The sequence below is a fragment of the Apis florea genome, unplaced genomic scaffold (genome assembly GCF_048593485.1).
Source record: "Apis florea isolate Af1SG1 unplaced genomic scaffold, ASM4859348v1 contig_2495_pilon, whole genome shotgun sequence".
Classification (NCBI taxonomy): domain Eukaryota; kingdom Metazoa; phylum Arthropoda; class Insecta; order Hymenoptera; family Apidae; genus Apis; species Apis florea.
Genome location: NW_028256595.1, coordinates 2,295,497 through 2,317,712, shown reverse-complemented (window position 1 = coordinate 2,317,712; position 22,216 = coordinate 2,295,497). Strand labels below are relative to the sequence as shown.

General features: G+C 37.9%; 1 protein-coding gene across 3 annotated transcripts in view; it reads left to right on the top strand.

Annotated features, from left to right (window-relative positions):
- Positions 1-565: 565 nt before the first annotated feature.
- lilli (AF4/FMR2 family member lilliputian) overlaps positions 566-22,216 on the top strand; it is a 112,488-nt gene continuing 90,837 nt past the window's right edge. Inside the window, exons 1-3 of one of the 3 annotated variants that reach the window (XM_086906778.1) lie at positions 566-883; positions 4,359-4,560; positions 5,136-5,625. In XM_086906778.1, coding sequence (XP_086762904.1) covers positions 5,564-5,625 — 62 coding nt within the window. In that variant the 5' untranslated portion in view covers positions 566-883; positions 4,359-4,560; positions 5,136-5,563. Of the gene's footprint in view, positions 884-1,005; positions 1,535-4,358; positions 4,561-5,135; positions 5,626-22,216 lie in introns of those variants that run through there. The other 2 variants (XM_086906780.1, XM_086906779.1) reach the window with 2 other exon arrangements.

The following is a 22,216-nucleotide window of genomic DNA, read 5'->3' as shown; positions in this document are numbered from 1 at the left end:
CCTTGTTTATTTTTGTCACAATTCTTATGACTAAAAATATTTTAATTAATCAATCAAGAACTATATTCCTTTCTATGCGTTTGTTAACAGTATACAAATAAAAATGTAATAATATAAATATTTAATCTAAAATGAATTTATTCATTGGGATGTTCTACCAATTTTTCTATTATATAATATTTAAAACTATTAATAAATAACTGACATTTAAATAGGTTAGTAAACATATGTTAAATATTTAAAATGGCGAGTTAATGATTTTTGTTTTAATTTTAAAAATAATACAGTTCGAATTAAAAATTGATCGAAACTTGTTTAAAAAATGTGATGTAAAGCACGTGCCATGATTCGTTCGATTCATAGGTGCTGTGAATAGAGCAAATACCATTGCATGATTATAGAGGAAGCCGGGTGGTGCGCGCACGCGTTTTCTTCGCCATAGTTAAACGTGTGCGTGAAAGTATCAAATAAGAGTGGGGATCGAAGGCGGGTGAGGAAACCGAGTGGGGGCAGAGGGGTGGAGCAGCCGCCGTCTGATGACACCTGTGGCTCGACCCCCACGATCAGTTCAGCCGCGACCGTCCACGCGCCGTCTTGTTGCAACGTTTTTGTACAGTCACCACTCCAATATACGTATACATACATACACGCACACACACGCGCGCGCGCGCGCGTCCATGGATACATACTCGCACGCGCAATTCACGTGTATAAGTATGCATACAAATGCTAGTAGGTGTACACGTGTAAACGAGTAATTTTTATTCTTTACCACGTGACAAACCGTCGTGCGCATCTGCCATTATCGTGAGCGAACTGTCATTGTGCTCTTTTTTTGCAAGATAGTAAAGAAGAAGAACGCAAGGAATAATCATTCTTTCCAGTATGTACCATAGATATTGTACTATTCAACAATTAGTTCTTTACTAGTATTCTTTTTCCCCATATCGACCAGTGTTCCGTTCACGTACGCCGTTGACAACTGTGATCAGCTCCCTCTATCCATTTCAAGCAAAGCTTTTACGTTTGATTCTAGTGTTGATAGATACTTGATACGATTCACGCCTGTATATATCCTAAGAACAAGGTCGTCGATGTAGAGCGTTACTTTCTAGACAATCAAGTCTTTGATCATTAAAATTGTATATGAAGAAATTGTCATATATCTTTAAATAATTGTGAAATTCTCATGTGTTTTGGTACAAGTGATTGATGGCGCGTTTTTTACCGTATGTGAATTTTTAGTTATATTTTTTTTTTAATATCTAAATATTTATTAATGTTGATAATATTTATTAATATTATTCATATTTCACGGATGAATATGAATAAAGCATTATTAAACACTATTAGAAAAACATTCACAAATAACGGTCAATAGTGTTTCTTGGCACGATCTTGTGAACGACCTTATTCCTAGGGAATGATCCGTAGTGTTGCGACTGTGCACAAGAAAACAGAACGCGGCCTGTATGCCCGGCAATGCGAAACGAATGAGGCAGAGGAGCATATTCCTTACATATATATTCATAACGTATGTCGCACAATTCAGGAAAGCTAAAAAATTCAGAATTTGTATTTGAAATTGCACGTAATCTTCACAGGCAGCAGTGAAGTGTATAATAACGATATAAGTGAAACTCATTTTCATATGTAAATTTCAAAATTTGCTTATTTTCACTTACGAAATCAAGAAGTTAAATTGATATATTTATAAGTGTTCGATATTCAATTATCAGATTCTTTATTTTCAGAAATCAAAGTTAGATTGTTAATGTTTTTACTTTTTGTTTTGAAAAAAAAAACAAAAACAAAAAAAGAGAAAGATAATAATTTTAAAAGAATTGATGGTAAATTATTGATCCAATTTTTTGCAAAATATTCTTAAATATATACATATATCTTGTTTTACTAGATATACTCGGTTATTAAAGCAGATCATCGCTTAGACGTGCATCGAGTTTGAAAAATAACTCGTGTTGTCCGCGGCGCTATCTCTCTGTTTCTCTTTCTCACTTAATCACTCTTTTTCTCTTTATCATTCGGTAAATAAGACGCGTGCTGTATCTACACGTATCAAATGCATATGTATAGGATAAATAAGCGAAACCATGTTGCATGTACAATAGTTAGTAAAGTATTGGTATCCACGCACCAGACAGGGATTTGACAAATATAGATACTCGCAATATAGTGTGTAAGTTACTCATACACACATAGGTAGAAGAGCGTGGAAAAGAAGGTGAAGGGAAAAAAAACGGGAGGGAGAGATGACAGAGGAAATAACATGAATAGATTCCAGTTTTGTGTTTAACAAAATTTTCGTATTTTATAAAATATAATTTCGTGTTAAATATAAATTTAAATATAATTCTTGTCAAATATTATCTATTTTTGATATCTTCAATCGATTTTATGTTTTTAATTTTTTACATGTATAATTATATTTTTAATATATAATATATAAATATTTTTATATAAACAAAAATTTTTATTTAAAATTTCATACATCAATTAATATATTGAGACAAATGAAATTAAAAATATTTTATATGATTTTATGGAAAAATAATAAAAATATTATTTTATAGTGTTTATTAAATCAGCAGAATAATTTCAGTTTCTTGATAAATTCAAACGCGTTATATATGTATGTATATATATATATATATATTATATATATGTGTATACATATATACATATATACACATAAATGAATAATAAGAAGCTGAGACAGTGGCGACGCATCATCGCATTCGATGATATGAGGTAGCAAATAATGGCACATTTCTTAGTGTGAGTGCAATCATGTTTGTCTCGTTCAGACTTTAAGTGGGGATGGGCATGTCGAGTTAGGAGGATCAGCAGGTCTGTAGTGGGGGAAATAGCGTGGACAGGTTGCGTTCGTGCTAAGCTAAGTCTCGTCGCCTCGCATTCCGAGACATGGATTCCGGAGCGGTTTTCTTTTAAGAGTAAGAGAAAGAGAGAAAGAATGATGGAAGAAAAAAGAAATCAAACAAAAAGAAAAAGAAAGAAAGAATGAAAGAGAAGTGGAACGTTTACGGTACCGATTTTCCAGTAAGCATTCGAATCTCTCATTTTTTTTTCGTGAATAGATCAAGACAGTTCATGAAGATGTTTTTTTTAATTTCAATCAACTCCTTACACAAATATGTAAATTATAAAGATAGAACGTTCGTTGCACTTACAGCTACTTATCGACTGGATCACGATTCCACTTAGCGTATGTCCTTGAATCATGTAACGCTTTTACTCCTCGACTTTTCGCCTCGTTACCCATCCTTCAAAAACGTCTTAATTCACAGTATAATAAAAAAGTATATATAATATAATATATAAATAATATTAATATATAATATATAAGTAATATTAATATATAAATTTTCTAAATTCATCTGTTTGTCTTTTGTAATATTAAGATTATTAAAGATTATTAGAAAAAAAAATTTTTTTTTGTTTGAAAGTTAAAAAATTGTAATAAATTATACAAATGATTTATTTGAAAATGGCAATGAATCCATAAGTAGATTATTTATTCTTATATCGAATCACTTTCGACTTAAGCTATAATTAAAAATGGCACATTAATTCGCAAAAGAATTATGATTTATTCATATATTTTTACGAATTAAAATATATTATCTACAATTTATAATTAATATATGATATATTTAATATACGTATATATAAAAATAAAGTAACCTACTATATATAACATATTTTGTTATAATGTATCAGAGTTTTCGATAAAATCTTAGCAAAAATGTTTTATATAATTTTTTATAAGTGTTTTGAATTTATGAAAGAATAATTTAATTTTCAAAAAAAATTTTTTATTATCGATAAAATGATTAAGTAATAAATAAAATGCATTTTATCAATTGTAATCCGCTTTTGGTTCAGGAATCGTCGAAGGTACAGTGAAAGTGCATAGACGAGTCAGAACCTGCGAGAGAAAGGAATAATTATAGCTTATGACATACTGTTGCAATGGATGATTCTTCGTATAGAATAAAATATTTTAAATGAATATATTCTCAATATATATGTAAATATTTTTAAATGTTTACTCATAAAATATTGTATTCTTTCAAAATTTTTTCAAAAAATAGTATTTACTAAAAATATTCAAATATAATACTTTTATAAAAGTTAAAATTGATTTTTAATAATTTTTAAATTTCATATTTTTTAATTTATTCTATCTATTAAAATGAGGAAAAAATAATATAGTTTATATGCATAATGTATTTATCTTTAATTATTAATAAAAATTTTAAGGAAATTTAAAGTTCTTTAAAAAAGAAATGCATAACATCATGAATTTGCATTGACAGGTCAATAGATGCGCCATCTTGAAATCCTACAACCAATCGAAAGATCGGACAAGTAACACGTGGTCCTCGAAGTACGCGCAGAGTGTAGTTTACGAACGGTAAACGAAACGCGAGGGACACTCTGTTGGCCTCCGTCGTTCCTGCGTTCTCTCCCGGGTTTCCTTAGTTTATAAATAAACGACGTACTCGATGGGCTTACCTGGTACGTTCCGCTTTCAACCGTAACACTTATCTTAACGTTTCTTAGCTGAAAGACACATATGAATCATTATTCTTTGACTATTCAAAGTATTTCTGCCTAACGACTTTAACGATACCTCGATACTCAATTGATGAAGAAACAAAACGATGAATCATTTGATCGAGTTTATTAAGTAGTATATTCGAAAGATTCGCCGAGAAACATGAAAATTCTCGGCGACCTACTACAATGCTTCCTCGAATGCCTACTGCAAGGACTTTCACCCAAGCGGATTGAACATAGCAGGATTTTGGCGCCAACTGTTTATAATAACGTTGACCTCGACGACGATTCAAATGGAAAATAACCACTGAATATGATAAACTAAGGAACGATTAATTATTTGCTTTACTTCATTAAAATTTTTCAATATTGCGTTAAGAAATGTTTTACGCTAATTTTTGAATGAATTTAAACTAATTGTAGGAAAGAAATATTTGATAGGCAATTATATTTTGTGCATATTTGTATGAATAAAACTAACGAGTAGATAAAGAAATATATAAAAATAGCTAAATGAAAATTTTTATGTTTAGGTCGCAAATTTGGGAAAGTCCATCAAGTGCCGCTTGAAGATTAATTTGCAGCATCGAAGAAAATAAAAAAGTCATTTAAATAAAATTGATGAGGGTTAATTCGTAAGACGTATTAACTTCTTGTTAATAGTGTTGTCTAATTGTTATCCGAATGGATCTCAATAATGTTATTATACTTAACTTATAAAATATGATTATTCAATTCACGATTTAACATTTTTTCGTGACATGCGTTTACGTGAGTGTCAATTATTTTTCAATTCGTTTTATCTTTTTTGTTTTTTTATGGAAAACGATGCATCGTGTATCTAGTTAACCGAATATAACATCGGTACGGTGAATGGAAAGTTAACAGATCACGCGACAGTGATGCAGTGCCGTAGTGTCAGTGCCAAGTGCCACGTGCCCATTGCTTGGATTACTTGAAAATGCCGTCGTCCGGTGGATACTATGACGACAGGAATCCTTTGCTCAAGGGCACCTTATCGAGGTAAGTTTACGTGACTCTCTTTTAAATTTTATTCTCTCTTTTGTAATTCGCGTAGTTATCTCAAAAGCTTATTTTGAAGTGAAACTCTTTGAATTATATTGATTTACGTGTCTACTTGCAAATATTAATAATAATCGGAGGAAAGTATGACATGAAAAATTCGTTTTACTTGACCAGTGGCTTGATCTCCTTGGTGTTTAACCGGTCTCTTCGTTCTCTTTTGTTTTTAAATGCATTAGCTTCTGTTCGATCGCCTGGTTCCAACTATAAAGTCTATGTTATTGTAATTGAATCATATATTTCTTTAAAATGAAACATTAAAGATTTAACGATATTTTAAATATTAACGATTTTATATTTTTTTTTCAAAATTGTATAACACACTAGAGGAAAAGATTTGTTAAATACGAAACCGAGAAAAAATATTATATTGTATATTGACTGAAGCATTCTGCTTATGTACATAAGCGTGAAATACAGTGTTAGCGTTTTATTTACTCTTACCAACAATCAATTTAACATTCAACAGCAATTTGCTCGATTAATTCGTCGTAATATCTTCTCGGATATGATCAACGGTATAGTGTGAAAAACATTTGTGGCCTCTCTATTTCTCTATCGAATTACCATCGCAAACCACTTTTACGTTAAAGATCGATTGTATGATCTTTCAATGATGTGGGCGTGCACGTGCACCGTTTAACGCATTGAACGCGCTAAATCATTCCTTGTTGTGGCACGCATGCGGCTAGACAGTTACGATACTGATTGTGCCATGAAGTGTCGCGTTTACACACGCATATTTCGCCAGTTAAACGACAAGGTGTTCGACATCAGCATCCGTATAAAACAATATCTAACTACATAATTCGATAATTTTTTCGATATTCTGGAAAAAATAAGAACTTTCCAATAGTAATAATAGTAATAATAATAATAATAATAATAACAACATGGACTCAATTTTTTTATTCGTATCGAATAATTATCAAATTGTTGATTTTTCTTTAATGTAAAATAAAATCTTTAGAATTCCCTGAAATATATTATCTTCAAACTTACGTTTTTTTAAACGTAATAAAATATAACAAAGAAATCATAATGATATCAACTATTGAATACATTGAAAATATTGAATAAATATTTTCAAATATTGAATAATATAAAATATTAAATATAAACCGATACGGTTCTTTTATACATTTATATCTAAATAATAAATCAAAGATTTAATTAGCCATATTACGAATATTCGGTAGACAACAGATAGAGAATCATAATTCTTATTTCAGATCATATGATTGAACAAATCATATCGTTGTAAAAAGATACCAAGAAATTTTAATTCGCTATTTTAATTTGCGCGTAATTCGTTTAGGTGGAAACGTAGCTAGTGGCATCAATTGACAGTGACCTAAAAACTCATAGACATCGTTAGTAGAGTTTCGGTTTTCGCATCGGCTACGAATAAGGCCGATTAATCGAAGTAAAAGCTGCAATCCTGATCCTCGGTACTGTTTTTATTCGATTTCAAAAAGATGATTGATTTGTCGAATCGAATAAATTTATTTTTCGATCCGTTTCTGATAATTTTCCTGTCATTTTTATTTTTTCCCGAAAAATCTGTTATACAGAGGATATTGAATCGATCAGAAAGGGGATAGATAGGGATGCTAAAGCGGAATTGAATTAACATGCAACAAGTAGGACGTGATTAGAATAGCGTCCTTGACCTTGCTCGTTACGACGAATTTTGATGCAATTCCAGATCAATTAAAGAGCATAAAATTTTAATAAGAATAAATTTCGTAATTCAGAGTGAGCGAATGTAAAGCAAGGTCAGCAATATAAAAATTATCGAGCTTCTGTGTATCACAATACAATATTACAGTATTTATACCGTGTGACGAGATTATACAAAATTAAGAAACAAATTTGCATTTTTATTATATACCTACGTCGTTTGGAGAACGATTATTATTTTGTGACAGAGAAATCTAAAAACAAAATTCTGACCCTGATTGTTTTATAATATATCTGACCCTGATTGTTAACGATTTCTAAATTCGTTTTAAAATGATAAAAAAAAGCGAAGGGAGAAGAAAAAAATATTTTCGTTGGAATTCGTCGAAAATTTCGTTGAAATTCCTCGTCAATTTGCCATGCACAGTGCTAACGAGCGCGGTAACGTGACAATTTCCTCGGGTCAAAAATATCCGGCGACCTCATTAAATCGCGTCGATTCATTAGAGAAGTTTCTTCCGCGTCTTCCTCTCATAGCTATGCGCTTTACTAGTCCAGTTTTCGTAAGTAAATTTCTACAGCGTGAAGAATGCTTTTACCACTGTATGGTACGTGGCTATGGTTAGTTGCTCGTACTACTCGCGTATTATCGATGATACTCGGTTGGCCCGGGGCGCGTAACTCGGTAATGGTCCCCGGTGGTGAAATTAAAGCCGGCTCGAATGCATTCTCTTCTACACAACTAACGAGGCTTTCGCGGCCGCGTTTGTTTCAACGATTTGCCGCGCGCGTGGCACGCGGAGGGTTTGGGTTGCGCGAGCATAGTCTATATACACGTATCGGAGCGAGAGAGATGGGATTTCCAATCCGAAAAGGATGCTAGAGAGAAAGAGGGGCGCGCGACACTGTTCTCCTGGATGGCACCGCCCTTCTGTTCTCGCGGCAGCCATCAAGTCTGGGGAAACGACGTTCGGTCTTTTGCGCCACATTCGTTCGACGTCATTAAATTTTTTTGACCGATGAAAATAAATGGGTTTACCGTAATCGAATTAATTGTCACGATCCATTCGATCGCGTGTCCCAGCTGGCAAGTGCCCGACACTTTTCGCGTTTAGCGTCGCGATCATTTCAATTGCGATAGCTATTGTTGATATCGAACGTAGAACGACCGTGGAATACAAGTTAGATAATGAGAAGTCACGGAGAGGAACGAGTGGGGAAAACAAATATAAAGATATGGTAAAAAATCGAATTAGGGAAGATGATAGCGATGCTTTTTTATTTTCGCCTATTCGATTTCGAGAGGGTATATTGTCGAAAAGGTATACGCATATTTCTTTCGATTTTTTGTTTTAATATCGTTATATATCGATAGAATCGGAATAATTGCGTTAATAAGTGTAATTAATTGGCAGAGTGATAACTTGATACTTTAATTTTGGAAAAAGATCGTGAAAACAATAGAGCGAGTTTTATTTTAACAAGTTTCGTTCAACCATTCATATTTTGTTGATTCTCGACCGCTATTTTAAAGCATTGGATGAATCATTTCGGTACTCTCTCTAAAAATAGTTGAACGCCTCGCCCGGCATAAAAATGACTGTCACTAAGAACACCATTGCATCGAGTTGTAGTTTGGAAATCTTAAAGAAAAGAGAATCTATGACACTGCGTGGAATGTGAAACAATCGCTTGCCTTTTGACAAAAGTTATTATTACATTATCAATTTGTGTCGCGTTGCACACACGTGCCGTATATTAGACGCGTGACGTCCGCGAAGTAACAACTCTGAAAGAGAAGGGGAGACCGAGGAGCAGGAAGACGACTGATGGCGCCGTGCTTCTTTTCTCATTATCTTAACCACAGGGTTCCAGTAGTATGCAACGTTCTTGGTACAGTAACCCGTTTTTCCCTCGCTACTTATCAGCCTATTTAATGAATTCTCTTTGTTTAATAATAATATATAAATGTGTGATTTAAAAATATGTAATTGCATTTTGAAAGGTCGATTGTGAAATTTTGTAAATTTTTTTAAACATCTTTTAACTGAGCTAAAACTTCGTTAATCAACAAATAATATTTTGAGCATAATCTTATCTCTAAACTGTCAAGATATAATGTTAGATTAAAACGTTAATTTCTTCTATTGATTTCGATTATTAATAACTTTTCGATTTTTGTTATCTTATATTCAAAATCGATAGAATTCGAATTAATTTTGCGAAATATAATACGAAATCATTGAGTTTTTATGATGATCAGAAAAAAAAAAGATGATTCACCATTCTTGATAATTTGTCGAAGAGAAAGGCTGAAGATGCGCTTTCGCCGAGTGTTTAGTCGAAATTGGCTCTATGTTGTAATGGGCCAAAGAACGTGACGATACTCTCTTTTAAAAATAGGAAGCCTCATCTCCGGGTGGAAGTCGTCTCGATTCTTCGACTTTGAACGCAAGATAACAGTTGATAATAAAAGCACGATAACCATTTATTGATAATCTATCTCTAAGTAAAAATTTGGGGAAAACCTATAATGACTTGCCGCTTTGTTTTTCTTTTATCTTAAATAATTTATAAAAGTATAGCTTGCGTTATATTTATTTCCATTATAATTGAATCAATGCTAATAATTTTAAATAATTTATGGAAATTATTAGATATATGTATATTAGATATATATATAGATATATAGATATATATATATTAGATATATTAAAAGTAACATGATAAATCATATATAATCATATTCGGCGTACATACGCATATGTATATGCACAATATTTTATATAATAAAAAAATTATATAAAAAAATGATATTAAAAAAAAAAAAAATCAACTTAGATCAGAAATATTTCTATGAATCTAGAGAAGATCGTGGCACGTTTATTTTCACTTTTGCTGACGCAACGAACGCCGTTGGCTTAACCGTATTTATACCTCCTTTAGCTACAATGCGAGATTCAAATACATAGACATCGCACGAACGAATTTATTCATATGGAATTTTCAAATTATCCTTCCGAAGAGAAGGATAATCGGTTGGTATGCTAACGCCTACGCATCCATCGCGATTGTCAACGATTTGTCTTGTCGTTTTTCTTCGTGCATACGAGGGCAGCCTTGTATTTACTCATGATGCCGTGAACAGCGCCGCTTTCCAGGCAAAATCATTAGCACGCCAGAAAATTACTATTTAATGCAGAGAAATTTTTATACGTCGATACTTCTTTTTTAAAAAAATTAATCCAAATTTATTCGATAATATGATATTCGTTCGGTAATTATAATTAAATAAACATATCAATTTACATATCGAAATGTCTTCTTCGCTGTTATGATTTTCTCGAGGCTTCCATAGCGTTTCTCTTTATTCGCGTTCCATCTAGCGGACCAGAAGCGAGACACGCTCGTCAGACCGAAGCGACTTCAAAAATTGTTTACACCTCTTCTTTCATCGTTAACCATCGGCCGACCGACCGCTCGGTCGATCTACTACGCAGAAGCATCGCTTGCTTGTTCTTCAACATTCTAACGGCCGTTGGTGGCTTTGGGGCAAAAGAAGCCAAGCCATGCTCTCTAACACTTTCACCGGCAGATTTCCAACGTGATTCTTGAGACTTTGCTACGTTTACATTGATTTTATATTCGAATAATGTTAATAATTTAAAAAAAAATTGAAAAGGAAAAATTGATTAAAACATAAAAATGATTTATATTAAATGATATATTAAGTAGAAGAGTTTACAAAAAAAGATGCTAATAATTATTTAATAGTTTTAATAATATAATTGAGTAGGATGTATGTTATTGTTATATTACACTTACTATTTAATCATTTGATAAAATAGAGGGTTGACGAAATTATTCTCGCCTTTGGTGAACATCGAACGAGCGCCAAGTTGGCTCAGTTTCATTCGCGGTGAAAGTTTGAGTGTCGAGGTGCATGGCCTCGTTCTCTGGTCTGTTATCGACGCGATGTGAACGCCCCCTAATACAAGACAGTAGCATTGCGCTTCGCCATGACTGGAGCAGGGCACGTTCTACGTCTGAGAGATACAACGAAGACGAAGGAAGGCAACACAGGAAGGGGAAAACTGTGAACTAACCTTACCTCAATAGATACGCATATATATCTCTCTTTTCCTTGTCAGAATTTCTGCTAACAATTTTCCTGTTTTTAATATTCAACTGTCCTACGATGCAATTTATTTATCGTTATTTCTTTTTTTTTTTTCTTATCGTTATTTTATGCAATAAATAAATAATAAAGAAAAAGCAAAACAAAAAGATCAATTCTTCTACATTTAACATTTTCTTTCACGAGATATACGAGGAGAGAAGGAGTAAAGTTACGGTGACTGCATAAATTCTTCAGAAAAGTTTGAAAAATAGACGATACTTCCTGAATGGACTGTTGACGAGTGGTTGGTTGGTGCCTCAGGAGAGGAGTTGAAAAAACTCCTCGAGTTAGTCTCATCAGTCTGTTTCTTCTGCTGTGAGAAAATCTTCGAAGTTGTTCTGTAATGGTGTACTTGCCGGTGCAAATATCAGGCTCTATCAGTTATACATCCCGTATGATTGATTCTCGAACGAACGATTCTCGAAAGGACAGGTTCTTAAAAGTTATTTCAATAATTTCAATAATACATTCATAATTTTCCACTATTCGTAATCCGGATGTTTCGCTATTTGTTGATTTTATAGATATCAATTTGTTTGAGACGATGTGTCGCTGTATTACTTCCAACGAATTTTTAAAATGTAGTAAAAGTATGTTATCTCGCGTATTTTTCTTCGAGCTTTTGGCCTTTAGGGATACTTTCGAGATATGTCTCGTCTTTTTGTTTTTGCAACTTCTAAAAGTGGAACTATCTTTCGAACACTATTTTGTAAGAAACCATCTGTTTCTATAATTTTTAAATCAGTACCGAACATAGCATTATTATTATAACACAGAGTTACGAGTATAGTCATTGATATCGTCAACGCGGGAAAAAACGAAATTATTTTCAACGGAGAATTACAAGTTTTTCGAAACTTACTTACTTATTTTTATTAAGTGCACATTAGTTTCTCGCGTGTCAAAATACAATCAAGGGAGATGGAATGAAACCTACAGTTCTTTGGTTAAAAAAAGAAAAAAATTGATTATCCATTGATCGGTGGGACGATTAACTCGATGTAATGGAATCAAGAAACAGCGAATGAAACCGGACATTAGTGATAAGTTAAGTAAAAAAAGTGCACGGTTATTAGAGCACGTTATCTGAGGCTGGTCTTGGTAATATTATTATTTCTCCCTTCTGCGTAATTCTTTGTACGCTCAGCCAACTGCATTATAGTTTCTTACCCAATAGCACGCCGTGATTACGCCATTATAATCGTACCTCTCCGACAACTACTTCTTCACCGTGCAATTAGCGGCCGAATCTCTAAATGCAATCGTGTAGCTGCATGAAATCCGCGCAATTTCACGATTCACCGATAGACGACACGTTTAGATTGCCAGCCAACGATTCTCCTCGTCGGTAATTTGTTTCTCTTGAATAACGGCAGGACGCAATTACGAGGTTCGATAGAGCGCTGTTCGAAAATGTTTCGAGAATCCGGTCCACTGTTGGCTTCAAAAAAAAAGAAGAACACGAAGATAAAAGTGAAAAATAAGGAAAGACAAAGGTATAGAGATAAAAGAGGGAAATGACGCGTCGGAAATGTTTGGTTCAAGAACATGCGATCGAATTAGGCCGTTAAAGTTGCTCGCTGTAAAAATGTCGGGTCTCTGGTGTTCTCCGCATTTCAGTGACGTCACGATCGCGTAGAAAAGTTCCGTTAGGTATCTCCCGCCCCTGAAGAGTTGTGGGAATCATCCGGTTCGAGCAACGTGGCTTCTCGACTTCTCGACACCGTCCACGGTTACCAGTCTTTTTGCGCTAGTCTTGCTTTTTAACATCAACCTATCAACATCCATGTTTCGTTCACTCGTCTCCGATCACCGATCTCATTACTCAACACGTGTTTTACGTGTAGATACGTATAGACAGGTCGGAGAGCAAAAAAGTCCTTGGATCGGCGAGATCGAAGATCCGGGTCAAGTACGGGAAACGTTACTTTTGTTACTTGCTGTCGACACGTTTCGCGTATTCGCGTTGCATAATATTCATTCGTTGGAATTCGTTTGTCTCTATCGAAACGAATTATCTCGTGATGCGTGGTGATTGAGAATCCTGAAAGAAAGCGCGTGTATATCTGAGTTGATAACAACCAACACGTTTTCGTTCGTTCGTTCGTTCGTCCAATGTTATCGTGGTGCGAGTATCTGAACGAGTTTCTTATCGGCCCCACTTTGTTTTCATTTCACGGCCCGCTCGAACGAAAACTCGAATCGAGAAGTTCCGAACGAGAGAGATCTTGGAACGAGAGACACTTACTTACCACGGATCGATACAACGAACGAGTTTCGTCTTGTTCAAGATTCGTGAATATTTTCGTTTCCTGTCACCGTGTTCACCGTGTATTACACCTTCGTCGCATATACGTGGCATTATCCTCGTTTGCATTCGTTGAGCGGTACCTTTAGGGTATGTATATCCGAATTTCGTTTGCATACAGGACGGGTTCCTTTGTCAGTGAAAATACGGCTGTTAGTCCACCACATATTCGGGCTCTATTCCGGGTTCTTTCAACTAGTTTACCAAAGGCACTCATTTCGAGAAGTTTACACGGACACGCGCAAACACAAAAATTTCACAGACTAGAATTGGTATCGGTGTGGCGAGAAAAAGGTGAGGCGAGGGAAATGACAAAGGATGGAGCGGGAGACGAAACAATGAGGAGAAAAGAGATGGAAAGCAAAGGACGTGATTTGATAACGCGGCATCGATCCAGGTTCTCAGGATGCTTCCACCCTTCCTCTTTATTCTCCGTCTCGATTCTCCTCGCTTTTCCATTTCACGCCCTCTCTCTTTCCTCGATCCCCTCGGTCTTTGCTCATTTCTGCCACCAGCCTGCAACCAGCACAACTACAAATACCGTCCTCGCTGCCCATTTCGCTCGATCTTCGGGATCGCCGGTAGGCTGTTCCTATCTTGGAACGAGAATCCCCGATAAATTCTTGGACGTTGGGCTATTTCAGACGCGTCGGCCACACGAAAATATTCGAAGCTCGTAATGGGTTACTCCGGTCGTTTCGTATCCGTTACGACTTTTATTCTCCCTCCTTCCCCACTGTCGTGTCGAGGGCTCCTTTATCCGGAAGTAACCCCTAAATCCCCGCGTGTATACGTCGAATGCGCACGGTATCGGTACAGTATTGGAAACAATTTCTCCCTCACGAATTTTTCGTAAACGTTTAATAGAAATAAAATTAACCGTCCTACCGAAAGCGACCAATTTCATTGTATCTAATCTAGTCAAAGTCACCGCATTTGCGAGCGTGCTTTGTTTACGTCGCTTAGGCGAGTGAAAGTTTCCGTCAGGCAACGGGTAACGCGATTTTGCGCGTGCAAGTACGCGCGAACGTGTATGTTTTATAGCAGTATCTGCGCTCTAAAATTCTTCCACGGATAACCTTTTCTCTCTCTTCCAACTGGCCGAATCTTCGCCGAAAGTGCGAACAAATAATCGTAAATCGACGATCGTAGCGACGCCGAATGATAAAGCGATTAAGAGAGAAAATCGATTTGTCCTAAATTACGATCCTGTTATTAAATTATCAGCATTCGGGGCAAGTCGCGTTACGAGCGGAATACGAATGGAAGAGCAGGCGAGATTACCTTGAAGGCGACAAGTGGCCTGGCCAATGAACCGGCCGCACGTCCCAACGGCTGCCACCGAGACGCCACGAATTAAACGATCCAAAGATTCTTTTTTTCTTTTTTTCAAAGATATTCGCCACAATTTCTCCGCCGAATTCGCATATTGTTGTTTTCTCCCCGATCCCGGATATGTCGAACTCGTGTTTGTGACCTCTGATATGATCGAATAAAAAAACGCGTTCTTATCTTGCTCGGCACGTCTTTGTTTATGAAGAAAAAGAAAAAATTTTACTCGGATTTTTTTGAGTTTAGTAGTGATGACCGATGAAAGTCGTTGTTACGAATTCGACACGATATATTTGTTCATTATACAATTTTTTTAATCTAATTATCTAGTTATTTTCATAACTAGTGGAACTAGTTGTAATTTATTTTCATGGAAAAATCCACTTTCGATCTTTGTTTTTGATTCGTAAAACTTTCATCCTTGTACGTCCATGTGGTAATATTGCAAAGAAGAGTTATTCCTATTTCTTTTTGGAATTTGTTTATAGCCGTCCATTTTCACCGACTGCGCCAGCGTTCACATACTAAACGATTCGAAGCACGAACATTTCTGTCTATCGTTCGCTTAATTTATCGTTCCAATCTCATCGTAGATAGTCATAAGATTACAATCGATCAATTTTTATGGTCGGGTAGTACGTTCATAAATTTTTCCGTTTCTAAGTTTTATCTCGCAGTTGTTGTCCGCTGTTTGCTCCGCTGATTGCATCATCAGTATCAATTTTGCGAGGTTTTCTCGTTCGGAATACGGTTCGTGCTTGCACGAGGTCAGTTACCAGCTGTCGGTAAATTCTCAAGTAAACAAACGAGAAAGGACCGTCGAACGTTAAAAGTAGCGGTGCGAGTTTTCGGTCGGTCGTTCGAGCTCAACCTTGGCTCCCTCGTTTAAGTCCGGAGCCAACAATCGTTACACGCCATTATACCGTTTTCTTTGCTCGTTCTGCTTGATTATGACCTTCCCGTTCCATTCTTTTTTCCTTCCATTAACTCGCCAATTAATTGTCGGGGGTTGTATAATTAAACGTTGACGCCGCACGCAGGAAACATAATCGCGCGATCTTGAAAAGGGCCGTTGCATTAGACGGAGAGGGAAGGGACGAAGAGAAAGACAAGAAGAAAGAGAAAGCATAAAATAGCTCGCATATTGTTATTATTAAAAGCTCGTAACCAACGAACGGAGGACGGAATACGTTTCGTTGGGTACGGGTCTCGGTCGTTTTGTCTTTCAAATCCCATCGTTTTATGGAAGTGGAGGTTTTTGTGGAGTAGACACGTAAATAGCGCGCATACCGGCACCGGGTGCAAAGGTTCCGGCCATGACAGATTGACGAATCGATTTCTCTGCGGCAGATACGTTTTACCACCGTCTTCGAGACCGTCTCCCCCCCCCCCCCCCTCCTCCCCTCCCCAGATTCTTTCTCTTTCTTGCGTACACGCGAAGAAAGAGAAGGAACTTGTCGGCACGATCTTGTTTTCCTTTTCTCGTGCCCAGAAAAGCGAATGCGCCGTTTCGAGAGGGAAGAGGGACGAAAGAAATAATCCTTTCTCGTTTCCTCCGCTTCTGACTGACCCTCTTTCTTCTATCTTCTTAGGCGTCTTGATACGCAAAAGTTACACGCGTTGTACGCGCCCGATATATATTTAGCGCGTGCGGCATTTCTCGACCCACATACTCGTCTGAAGGCAGAATGTCTCGTATACAGTGGAGTCATCCCTCTGCTAGTCGCGACAAAGACGTTGTTTTCTCTCTCTTTCTTTCTCTTTCTCTCTTCTGCCTTCGCGATCTATCATCTTCGATGCAACGACATCTCGGGATACGATCAAGTCGCAACCTCGATTTTTAACAGCCACTCGTTGATCTCGCTTTTTCCCTTTTTTTCTCGCAACTTCTTTTTTTAACGCAGCTGCTTCGGTGAAGCAGAATTAAAGAGCGTTTTTATTCCTTTTATTTTTCATTTCAACATTCCACGCTTCTATTATCTAGATTTAGTACGAATAGTACCTATGCTTTAGAATCGACGGTTTTGAAAGCGAGCCGATCGATTCGCGCGGTTGTCTGAAAAAAATTTATTAATAATAAAGAGGGCGATAAAAGCGACTTGTGCGGAATGGGCATCGCGTAAATTTCCAAGAGCATCTCTTCGCGTGAATACATTTGCGAAGAATCGTGTGTTTGACGACGGAGACGAGGAACTATGAGTCATTGTCGATGGTGCTAGGGGAGCTCGGATAACCACTACTAAATCAATGGTGCAGTATAGCCGACATCGGTGCATTATCGTCCTGTCCCTTTCTTCTTGATTCATTTTGCGCATCTGTGCGTGACCGTGTTCCGACTGAAAATCGATAAGATCGTTCGAAAGTTTAGCCCTTGCGAGAAGGATTTGCGATTCTCGTTGCATCCTCCGGTGTGCCATTGTCCAGTTGCTGAACGAAGCGCGAAAGAAAAAGGAGGAAAATAATAGAAAGATAGAAAATGGAAGCGTTAGAGAATGCGGATGACGTGAAACAAGCGTGCAAACCGTAAGCGTGCACGCTTCATAAATTCATACCCGCAGTTCCGGCCCACGTTCTTGGACGTGGTAGAAGTTCCTTTAATTGGTATCGTTCGAGGGAGGAGAGTGCCGGTCGTAAATCGATATGATCGGTGATTTATCGGTGTATCGATGCGTTACTCAGCGTCAAAGGGACGTCGTGACTAGGGAGAAGAAACATTTTGAAATAGTTTAAACGTTTGTTCACCCCTTTGAACATATATTCGTCTTTCGGCTCGCGTGGATGATTCGAGATATCGTCGATAAATCGGATTAAACGGAGCGAGCGTATAACGCGAAATCGCGTTAGATCGTGTGGCATTGTTCGGCCGCGTGTTATTGAATCGATAACGTCTGGTTGGCACGCGTAGCCGTAGGGTATGCGCGCGCCAGCCACGCAAATAAATACACCCTATTAATTGTAAATGAAATGCAATATTTGTTCGAACGTCATCATAATCCCCCGAGCTAACGTTTATGCCACGATCTGTTCGCTTTTCTCGCCATTGTGGTCGGAACTTGATCGACGCTGATCCGATAAAACAGTTCCCGTTAATTGACTCTTCGTGTACCGTGAATTACGTCAACGTAATACACGAGGCGGTGGCAAAAAATGAAGAGACCGATACTTTTGGGATTTGAAGATGCGCTTGAATTTCGTGAACCCTATTATTCTCACGGAATAAGAGATGCAATTATGTTAGGTTTTTTTTTTTTTTTTTGGAGACGGAACGAGGCGGAAATGGCGCTTACGCGAATCAGAAACTAATTTGCTCTGTTCCGGAATAACGATGGTGGATAGTAATATCGAGGTGACCACGATGCACATCCACGCACACAAACGCGCAAACTAATCGCAGTAATCTCTGATACCTTGTAACTCAGCGTCAATTGGTTTGCCACGGCCGGTCCATTAATATCGACGATATCTAGGTTGGCGGAAGGTGGTAGGTGATAGAACGGAAAGTAGACGACGGTGAATCATGGTTTGAACCACTTTGCTGGTTATAAAATTCGTTGCGCAGATATTTCCAATGTTTCGCTGATCTTTTGCGATGATACGAATAGAAGGCGAGTAAAATTAAAAGTCAGATTTGTGAATTGATATATTCGTGACGTAACGATTTAATCGACCAAAATGATTTGGATAATCTTCTGGTGGAATCGGTTGCGTACAATTCGGATCTGTAAATCCGGAACAGATAGCAAACAAGACAAATCCTCTGTATCCCGAAGAAATCACTGTCTAGGAGGTGGCACGCGCCCTCCCCTTTGACGAGTTTGCTCCATTAATTTGTCCACGTTACGCGTAGTAGAGTAATATCGATAGTATCTGGACGCGCGAGGGAGGTTAGCGGTTAGGGTGGATGAGAGCAGAGGGAAGGAGTAAACGAGGTGCGGATTCATGGGTTACGCTGCTCGGATTCTGACGTCACGTCGCTTGTACGCAAGTTTACCACCACCGCTATTCCTGTCGGTGTTACTACTTCTACTATATCACTTACTACTACTATTACTACTACTACTACTACTACTACTACTACTACTACCACTACTATTACTATTACTACTACTACTACTACTACTACTACTACTACCACTACTAGTGCATCGCAAACATAGATGGCGTCAGAGGCGTATACTTGTAACGTTAACACCAAGTCTTGCATACACGCACACATATATACGCTTCGATGTCACTGTCACTCAACGTACTTACCACAGCTATCGTTATAATTGTCAATGTTTGCGTCACTCTCACCATTGTATTATACACAAGCACAAATGACTGCACTCCGCACTATCGAATAGTCAGCGCTACGAGATCCCACCACATTTGTGCTGGCAACTCTCTGTTTACCACCACAAAGTCGTCGACATTCGGTACACACGTGTGCAAGCGTGGAAAGGACAGAGAAAAACGAACGGGACACGGAGCGGGAAGAGAAAGAGAGATAAACGATGAAAGAAGGAGAGAGAGAGAGAGAATTTGCATCCGAGAGAGACACGCATAGCCTTTTCTTTTTTCCTTCCTTCTTTCTTTTCTTCTTTCTCCTTTCGACTCGAGCGTTGCTCTTTCTTCTCTTCGCTCTTTGTTCATCTCGGGCAGGTGCTCGCCGAATTGCCGCAGAACCGGCAAAGGAAAAAAGAGGAAAGTGGAAAACGTGGAAGAGAGACGGAGAACAGCAACGAGAGAGCCGATACTTAATCCTCCCTTCGTTGGCCCACCCTCGGCAGGAAATCAATAGAGAGAGACTCGCTCTATCCTCCCTCCCCTTTCCTCTTTCTCTCTTTCTTTCTGGCTCTGTTTCGGTCTCGCTGGTCTTTCTTCTTTGTACTCCCCTTTCTTTTCCTAGCCTAGCCGCGGTCGTTCGAAGTTTAGAAACAGCTCTTCTTGTTTACTCCCGTCTCCGTCTCGTTCTCTCTCCTCATTTTCCTCTCTTTCTTTTCCTCCTACTTATCCCCGAGACTCGTAATCTCGGTGGAAACGTTTTAACGATCATTTTGTTCGATCGTGCGATTTGTCTTTTCTCTCCAATTGGAAGTAACAACATCGATCAACGAATAACGTGTGTTTCGATCCATTGATTCGTTGGTAGGGTATAATCGTTATCCAACCTAAATGTTTGCACTGTTTGCTCGGGGAGTCAAGGTAATTCGATCAAAGGTTATCGATATCGCGGGATTAAACGCGATACTGCACAGATATTCCCTGTCGAAACCAATTTTCCTCTTTGCCGAAAAAAAAAAAAAGGAATCGCGGTTGGATCTTGTGTAGTCTTTTAAAACGATTCAGGTAGCTTTCTTCATCGAGGTCGAGTTACATCGGAGTTGCCCGTTTTCTCGAGCCCTTTAAACCGAAACAACCCGGCCAACAATGGATCGATGTCCGACCGGTGAACGAGCCAGGCTTGTTTATCGGCATCGAACGTGTCTCGGTAAAAAGACGACCGGCAACTTTCGCGTTCGTCAAAATACAACTGCTCGGAACAAAAGTATCGCGGCGAAACGAGTGATTGGCGCAAGAAGCAACTAGTCGACGAGAATGTTGTTTCCAATACAAAAGAAGTCGGGAGAAACGAAACGCCTAGGAATCCTCTCTTCGTGGGCGGTGAAAATCGGAATTTTGTTTTTATCTCGCGTCGCGTGTGTACCGAGGCGAACACGGAGGGTGGGGAGGAGAGGAGGAGGAGGAGGAGGACTGAAAGGAGAGACGGACGATGATGGGCGGCGTGTACGCGTGACGTAACGGAAGTCGTGCGTCACCAATGACGTAACAACATCGAAAGAGGAGGAACGTCCGAAAGAGGCCATTGACGAGAGGACTTGTTGCACGCGTCCTTTTCTGCCTGGGCTCTTGATCCTGCTACCGAAATAGCGGCGCTATACTAGAAAACGTAACGTAATTCCAACTTCAATTAGGGAAACCGGCATCGAGTTTTATTTTTCCCCTTCTATCTTTCTTTTTAGCTCGAGTATAACGGATTTATCGTAGATTACCGTGTAATCGAGTTTCAATTGAATCTCACCAGACTCCTCCGCGTAAGGGCGGAGGAAAGTGGCGTAGACTTGTTGCGCGCACTTTTCTACGCGTGGCCCATGGTATTTCCTTGATCCTATCATCCTCTTTGGATTAATGCAACGTAATTCCGGATTCTGTTAACGCGCGATTGTGCCCTTTTACGCAAAAGTGCCTTCTTCTACCCTCGGCGAACCCCGAGAGAGCACGTAAGACGAAGCAAAGTGGCGTAGACTTGTTGCATATCTATTCGCGCATGTGTGTCTCGGTTCTCTGTGTCGCGATAGGCCGGCAAAATGGAGAAAGTTCATCCTTGCGTTTTACGGTATCGAGGGCGTAAATCCTTCTTGATCGATTTGATGGCTGGTTGGATACCGGCGTCCGTGAAATTTACTTGCGAGCTGATACAGATTTCCACTTCTATAATCCAACTCTATAAGCGATCTATCAAGCCGTCGTTTCGAGCCATCGATAAAATCGAAGTCTTGGCGCCATGTCGTTTCCTTGGCAACTCTGGCCACCCCGCGTATGCGAAATTTAAAAGTAGCTTTTAGCTCCGGCTTAATCGACCATCCGTATCTTCGGCTAAATCGTAGGGTGATCCCGTACATATTGTGACGTGAAATGGGTCAGATTAAATTGATTTTATCAGTCTGTAAACGACTCTAATTTATCGCTAATTTATTGACACACGCAATGATGTTTCTCGATTTCATTTGCATAATTCTTCTTATTTATTTAATCGTTGACAAAGAAGGGAAAAGATCGCGGTATCACGTTGTGAAATCTTCTTAGAAGCAATTAAGCGTTTTGATTATTTTTCTACAAACGAACGTGAAAAATTAAATGCAGAAACTTAATTCAGAGATAAAGAATCTTCTAGATTAGCTATGTATAAATAATCTTACAAATTAGATATCAGATACTATGTGGAATGGGAAGTATCTGTTATTGTATGTGATCACTTATCACGG